The sequence below is a fragment of the Odontomachus brunneus genome, unplaced genomic scaffold (genome assembly GCF_010583005.1).
Source record: "Odontomachus brunneus isolate Ranch 3 - 2012 unplaced genomic scaffold, Obru_v1 Obru_scaffold_007, whole genome shotgun sequence".
NCBI classification, from domain to species: domain Eukaryota; kingdom Metazoa; phylum Arthropoda; class Insecta; order Hymenoptera; family Formicidae; genus Odontomachus; species Odontomachus brunneus.
In genome coordinates, this window is record NW_022639457.1 from 306,947 (window position 1) to 314,887 (window position 7,941).

The window sequence follows — 7,941 nt, forward strand, 5'->3', positions numbered from 1 at the left end:
ATAAAGTAAATATACAAAAATATAATTTTGTTCGATAGTGAATTTATGAATATTGATGCGCCACTGAAAATATGTCACTTAAGCGCCCTGAAAATACATACCTGATAGAGATGTGCGAACTATTCGAATCCGAATAATTCGAAAATTTCGAATCGAAAAAATTCGAATACGGATCACGCATATTAGCATTAACAAAGAACTATTAGAGACATCCAGCCTTATGGGAATTAGCATGGCTTGAAAAGTTTGCTATACATTAAGATTTTCTTCAAAAATATTAAAAGAAGATAATGGCTTCTAGATAAACTCTTACCGACAACTGTCGGATCGATGTGTCGTTGCGCAGCTTTCAAGGCTGGAACTGTATTTCATACACGCGTTTACTAACTATTAGATATATTATATATCTCTTATCTTAAAATGAATTGATATCACATGATCAATATTATTCCTCTCTGTTAATTACTGAAGTCACTATTTTCATGTTGAATTAAATAATTATGTTAATTAAAAATTCTTTTAACGATTCGATTCAATTCGAGTGAAATTTCATCGATTCAATTCGAATTCGAAATTAAAATCTGATATTAAATTCAATTCGACATTAAAAATCTTTGATTCGCACATCTCTAATAATGATCATCACCTCAAATGGTGAATAAATTCCTGGAATTCATCTTCAGATGCTGTTCTGATCACTTCATTAGTTACAAACTATTTCAAGATAAACTTAAAACGATCTTAAATACTCGATAAATACCGTTCTATACCTGTTCGCTGATTCACAAGCAATGGCTGCGTTCAGCAGAGAAGACTGCTTTGCAACTATTGTAAAATTCGTAAATCTGATTGGTACACGCTTTTGGATTCAACCAAAATTAAGAACACATTCCAATCAGATTCACGAATTTTACAACAGTTGCAAAGCAGCTTTCTCTGCTGAACGCAGCCAATGTTCTCCGTTCCTTTCGTCGATTTGTATCCCGGAAGTGGAGAACGCCATTTCGCAACGCCACCTGCTGCGAGCCACGATGTGCAGGGGGACAATTAACCTCTTTATTCCCACATGCTTCCTACCTAGTGACTTTCACCGTCTACCTCGCGCATTCTACGCCAAATGATATCCTCGCAGCTTCCAGACGACCTCGTTCTGCGCGCGGAACTCGCGACGGAGGCGAGGAATGCGCCCGGTCGCTCGTCACATGTGCAGCGCGACGCGTCGTTTTAGGTTAGGGGTCCCGCGTACCTGTCGTGACAGTCTTCTGCTGGACAGGCAGCGCCACCGACACGGCCCGCGCGATCCTAAGCTCGCGTTTCTTCGCGATCTGTCGACTCCAACGTCGCCGGAGAGCCGTGAAATACTATCGAAGTTGCTTCGCACAATTTTTCCGAGCATCCTGTGGTCGACAGGAGCCTTCAATCGCGCGACGCACCATCCGCTGGCACGCAGAAATATTGCTTTCATGACTCACGTGGTCATTTCCGGTCGAGACAAGCCCATGTGGACGGTCGTAGCAGCAGTGGTGGCCCCGATCAGTCCGTGCTGTGAACGTGCTGCTGTCGCTGTCTCGTGCACAGGTTGCCTCACGGACGTCTCAAGTCTCTCCTCGGCGTGGTATACAAAGACGAACGCTCGTTGCGTCCACGATGGCAGACCTGGACGATTTCTTCGCGAAGAAGGACCGCAAGAAGGCTAAAGGCAAGAAGTTCACGACGACTGACGAGGTCGCCAAGAAGCTCGAGGAAACGGGCAAGCGGCTGGAGAAGCCCAAGCTGAAGGAGAAACCAGCGAATCCTGAGGGCGAAGAGTCCCAGCAAACGGAGGTAAGAACGCCGAAGATGTCGTGATCGCGACGACGGTACTTGCCCGTACTGGCGCGTTTTCTCCAGAGGAGTTCCGGAAAGCGTGTCCGTGCTCATTCACCGCTGCCATGTTTGTTCCCCGTGAACGTAATACGGTCGGCCTGTTCGCGTGGAGCAGCCGACGACGAAGACGTGTTGGTAGGTCGATCAACAAGCTCGTTCAGACGAACCTTACATAATCGTCGGCCGCGAGGAATTAATCGACACATCGTGGCAACCTTCTCGCCACGCGATTCTTCCGGACCTCTTCCTGCCGAAAAGTCCTCGTGGAATCTACATGATATCGCATCCGTTTTCACGTGTCATTATTCGCGGCACTTTTAATGTAATATTTTGAATCGATGAGATTTGTAGTACTTTTCCTTGGTATACTCGATAAATTTACTAATTGCACTCCTGTCGCTAATTACAGTATTTTATAATCTTTTTTCTTTTGAACTGAACTAGGTTGCACTTTTTTCCTTTAGAATGAAACAAATGTATAATCTAGCATCTTTCTTTCAATATCTGGCCTAGAAGCAGTAGTAGAAACTTGCTACATGTGCCACTCAATGTTGAGTAAATAAGTTAGCGTTGAGGGAACAAGAATTGTAATTCCAGTGCAACATTAGTTCAGCTGAGAAGAACAAGTCTATGATGTTATTACAAGTCACAGATGTGTGCACAAGGATTGCTCAGTGCATGAAGAATTCTACAAGTCGTAGAAGCAAATCAGTATGAAGCAACAGAAGTATTGTGTATTCAGTAAAGAACACTTAGTGGTGGCAACTATATAGATGACAACTGTATGAGTTTTTGCATTGTTTGTGGGATTAATATGTATATTTTAATAAACTATATGATAGTTCTTGCAACTGAAACTGAATAATTACAAGTACTATACAGGATGTTTAACGCAATCTGTTTCATATCTCGTGTACACACAGATTAGATTGTATTCAAACTGAACACAAAATTCCTCAACTATTTTGCAAACATGTAGATTTTTAGTTATTAATTAAAGAGGGAAGATTATTATCAATGTTTTATCGTACATGATTATCCATCAGTTTCCTTTAATTGAGAACTTAAAAACATAATTATTCACAAAATGGTAGAGGATTTTTTGTTCAGTCTGACCTAATCTGCAAGCTCACGATGCATAGAACCCTTTGCATCAAATATTCGGTATAATTTTTAAAATCATTCAGCTTTAATTGCGATAACTACAAAATGATTTATTAAACTATACAACACATTAATTTCACAAATACAGTGCAACTAACTGTACATAAATTCCATAAATAGTTGCCCCTGCCATGTCTTTCTCTCTGAGTAGAAGTATTGCTATTTACATATGCCGCTGTATCAATGGTATCTTGTTTCCAGGATGAGGATGAGTGGAAGGAATTCGAGGAGGAGAAGAAGGACTACAGTGGTCTGAAAATCGGACACTTGACAGTGAACGACAGTCTTGACGCGGAATCGGACGACGAGAGGGGCACCGGTGAGAACAGCTCTGACGGTGAGACGGGCGAGGGCGGCACGAAGCACACAGGACCGTGGAAGAAGCCGGATCTACCTCCGGAAACGCCAGAAGTGACCGCACCGCCGGCGCCTCCCCCGTCCACCACCACCGGGAGCAGCTACAAACCGCCGCAGTTACGGAACTTAATCACGTTCATAAATAGTGGCGCTCCGCGATCGCGAGGAAGAAACGTCGCGCCGGACATTCACAGCGAGGAATACTTCCCCACTCTGAATTCCAAGCCTCAGCAACAGAATAACGGCAGCAGTCCATGGGGTAGACGGTACGAGAAATAAGATATTTGCCATTTGCCGTTTCCTCGCTTAAAGTATTCGCGGGAATTTTAGAATATCTTTAAGATAAAAATACCAATGTCTGGACACTAATAACACTGATACCTCACTCTGCATATTCTTATTGTTTTGATGTTTGCGAATATTTAAATTTTCAATGTGAAATGTACGTATATATTCGATATATGTATGTACAATATCCTATATTGAAAGTTTAAGTATTTGTCTTTAAAAAAAAAAAGACCAAAATAAAAATATCCAGAGTTAATTACCAATGTTATTAGTGCCCAGGCATGGGTATTTTCATCTTATTCTGCGCCTGTTTATCATTTATCGTTTTCATGACTATAAGTATTCTTCCATTTTTAAGACTTCTGGTTCTACTAGATTGATGATGTTAGAAGCAAGAAAACTAAAATTCGTGCGTGCCATTTTTAAATAAAAAGACATTTGTATGAAAGAATATTTTTTAGATCGCTTGAATATATTTGTAAAAGTACACATACATATAAACACTGAAAACTATTATTTTCTCTTGACAGTCAACAAATAACTTTAAAATTAACGTGATCTCAAAATCATGAGAAAAGGTAAGTATAACGTGGCAAAATTATGAGAAAAGGTAGGTAAAGAAAAAAATTAATTTTAAAACTACTAACTGTCGAGAGAGTAGGATATTCTTCGAAACATTTTATAGGTATGCTCAAGTGATATAAAACGTTCTTTCATACAAATATCTTTTTGTATGAAAATAGCACGTAAGAATTTTTGATATTTTGTCGTTTCTAACGTCAATTCAGAGTTCCGCAGCAGTGGAACCAGAAACCATAATTTTGTCATCTCTTACATGTGCATACAGTTATCACTCTAATTAGCTTCTTGCGTTTGTATTTAGCGTCGTACAACTCACGAGATATCGCGTATTTAACAAACTACGTGTCGAGGACAGACTATGAGATACATACTTCGTTTGTGTATTGCCCTGCATGAAGAAAAAAAGATTGGTTTCATTAACATGACAATGTGTGACACAGCTAAATGCGTTGTGGTTGGAGAAAACAGAACTTCTGACTCTTGTAAAGCAAGTTCGTTTCTTAAGAACCAGAAATTCTGTTTTCTGAAACTAAAATGCATTTATTTGGGTCATTGTTCCGTTAATTCAGCCAATCTTTTTTTCTCCGTGCGTAATCGCATACTGATGGTATGCTGAATTCAAAGGAATTCAGCCTAGTTGTTTATCGACGTAATAATCAGACTGTCTTGAAATCATACGGCGTTCCTATTTTCTCGCAGAGACTCAAGAGAACAGATTTAAAAAGGATATATTGATTGTAGGAAGCGCGACGAGGGAGCATTCGAGGAGGTTCGCAATCGAGGTGGCAGCAGATCGTACAGCATGCAAGATTCGCAGGCCCAAGCACCGAAGCTGTCGTTGGGCAACAAATATGGCGCCTTATCGCAAGATCAGAGCTGAAAATACCTATCACAATCGAATCAAACGATAAACAATCAACATAACATCGTCGCCCCTCTCTGTTTCGTGGCCCAGCCGCGCCGGGAAAATATATTTTCTAGAATAGAATCCAACGTGTATTATAGTATGTACATGTACGTGTATGCCCCGGTTTTGTAAGATTCACGGGGAAACGCTATTCTTGCAACAGAACGACGAAATAAAATTAATCGCGGTTGTGCCCGATCGATACGGATCACCGATTTAGGTATTTTGCACGCGCCACAAACGGACTTTGTAAATTAACTCGAAAACGGAAATATCACGCGCAGGCTTATTTTCATACCGTATAGACGCGTACTCGATGGTAAAAATCAACTTTTGTATTTCATTTTTTAAATCAGCAAATAGTGTGTAGTGTGAACGCGTTGCTTCCAGAAGCGTCACGGCCAGCGGGATTTATGTGCCGGCGCTCAAAATACTCGGACGATTATCAACACTCGGACGACGTTCGTGTCCGCCAGCAATGCGCGATTGTTACGCGATATAGTTTAAAATGGTATATATCGTTCGTTGAAAAAGAAAACAAAGAAGTATTACGTGATTCCGCACTTTCTTTCGGTACGGTGCTATTCTAATTTTAACGTGCATACTTACTGCCACGATTGATTGCCTTCTCGTTGAGTGTTATTGGCATAGATAAGGAAAATATATGGCGTCCGAACAATGACTTAATTGCGAGATCGGCACGACAACTTCGCGATATTGAAATTCACGTGGTGGTTGATCTCGACGACTCCACGAGAACTGAATCACAAAAAACCAAGTCTTGAAAACCCTTGTGGGACGTTACTTGCGAGTCCATTTTCTCTCTCTTTCTCTTTTCTTTTGCTCTCCTCTTTCCGGAGAGTGTCGCTACGCTCAAAAACGATAACTTGCATCAACGAATGGAATTTGTAGGTGCATTAATATAAACACATTACACACACGTATACACGCAGTATTTTTTTTATTATCGCGTTACTTATCAATGATATATTCCTCTACGTCATTAGAGAATTTTTTAGTTCCTTTCGACATTTGGAGCATTTTTCTTAGTGAAAATATAAATCTATATAATAGTGAATCTATTGTCACAATATAGCAAGACACCCCAATATATGTGTGTATACGCGCGCGCATGTGCGTGTGTATATGTGTGTAATGTGTACATACATATAATTATTAATCGAATTACGGGAGGCTGGGCTTTGGAACGGTGCGGAAATAAAATAGACAAATCGACAACAAGAACGCGAACGTACACGAATGAGACTAATTGATAGTCACACGGGCACGAGGCATGCCTTAGGACGATGTAGCTAAATGCGACAAGCGAGAGCGTCGCGGTGGTGTTGTACACAAGTAGGAGGGAGAAAGACATATATGAGCATACACTCGTGTTAAATATACATAAAACAAAAAAATCTCACGTACGCCTCTGTCAACGGTCGATATGGTTCTTTCGTTTATGTGAGAATTTCTTTTCGTCGGCAGACAGCACGGCAAATAGATATCGAGTCCGTCGGGAAAACGGTCTCTCCTGTTGTCGGCAGACCCTCCCCGACGAGGAGGAGAGGGAAGAGGTGGATTGTTTCTCAGAACACGAAGAGGCGGGGAGAGGGATGCCGTACAGAAATAGAGGATAAGCGTACTTGTATAGCGAGTGATAAAATGTGATTATTTATAAATAAATTTCCTAGGATAATTCTCTCTCTCTCTCTTTCTCTCTCGTATGCGGTACCTTGCGGTGCCTTCGGAGAGCACGTTACCAATGCTGTTTAGCGCTAACGCGTCATTCTATCCTTGTACATCAAAAAAGAGCAATAAAGATAGAATGATACGGTAGCGTTGGTAGCGCGCTCCCCGAGAACGCAATCCTTGCGAGCATTTCTAATCTGCCGAAAGCAATCGTCGATTGATTTTCGTATCGGAGGAAAGCACAGCGCTCGACTATTCGCACGCGATCAATCGAACGTCTGTCACGAGCTCTCCGTCAGAGGAAAGCGAATCGACTTTCGATATTGAGATTTATTAACAGCGTCGGGAGAAATGTGTAGCTTAAGTGTGCGGAAACGCAACACCGGTGCCTCTCGAGAACGATTTCAAGGTGATTTTGAGTCGCCCGTGGCGGCACGGACTAGCCTGCCTTTGTTACAGAATAGTTGAAAATACACAACTTTATCACTATTACTAAATGAGAGCGAGCGATATGGATTGATAGGAATTGAGATCGCGCGAAGATGTGGGGTGGCGTATATTTAAAATAAAAGTCAATTACGATATATACACAGGTTGTTCCAAGTAACATATAATACACCTCAATAAGTCATCAATATCGTAGAACCGTTAGGACGTTAATGGCGTTAATTCCGAGCACTTTGGTGATACCTGGGTATCTCGGCTATTATCTTAATGTCTCGAGTACCACCCGAGTATCTGCGCACTCCCGAAATCACCCGACTGTTCCAATATCTAGGTCGCACTCTGACAATGCTAATTCGAAAAGTTACAATATATAAGTGCAAAAAGTATTCGATAGAATTATTAGGACCTTAACTTAGTTTCCGCCCGCAAATGTTAGATGGCAATGCAAACAGTTCTAGTAGTCATTACTAACGAAACAGGTAGTTTGTGATTAATTTCGACATTTCTCGATAACATTCAGTCAGCATACACAATTATTTTCCTAAACAACAATTTCTTTTGCTTTGTGAAAAATGGAACGCGATAAAGTGTTTTTTCGACATGTGCTTTTGCACTATTTTGATTTGAAAAAAAGTGTA

At 41.0% G+C, this 7,941-nt stretch overlaps 2 protein-coding genes across 2 annotated transcripts in view; one reads left to right on the top strand and one right to left on the bottom strand.

Annotated features, from left to right (window-relative positions):
* Window positions 1-1,496: 1,496 nt before the first annotated feature.
* On the top strand, window positions 1,497-6,866 carry LOC116854053 (protein CDV3 homolog). The gene is made up of 3 exons (XM_032835553.1): window positions 1,497-1,824; window positions 3,232-3,653; window positions 4,999-6,866. Exons 1-3 carry the CDS (start codon window positions 1,648-1,650, stop codon window positions 5,135-5,137), a joined length of 738 nt encoding a protein of 245 aa, XP_032691444.1. The 5' UTR covers window positions 1,497-1,647; the 3' UTR covers window positions 5,138-6,866.
* Window positions 6,867-7,395: 529 nt separating this feature from the next.
* Window positions 7,396-7,941, bottom strand: part of LOC116854054 (putative gamma-glutamylcyclotransferase CG2811) — a 2,732-nt gene continuing 2,186 nt past the window's right edge. Inside the window, exon 5 of the transcript XR_004380070.1 lies at window positions 7,396-7,651. The gene's annotated coding sequence lies outside the window, so the exon portion shown is untranslated. The remainder of the gene's footprint in view (window positions 7,652-7,941) is intronic.

Excerpts from the sequence above, each read along its gene's own strand:
- LOC116854053 (XM_032835553.1), top strand. The coding sequence starts at position 1,648 with ATGGCAGACCTGGACGATTTCTTCGCGAAGAAGGACCGCAAGAAGGCT. Across the intron at positions 1,825-3,231 it reads AAGAGTCCCAGCAAACGGAG|GATGAGGATGAGTGGAAGGA; the intron begins GTAAGAACGCCG and ends TCTTGTTTCCAG. Across the intron at positions 3,654-4,998 it reads AGCAGTCCATGGGGTAGACG|GAAGCGCGACGAGGGAGCAT; the intron begins GTACGAGAAATA and ends TATTGATTGTAG.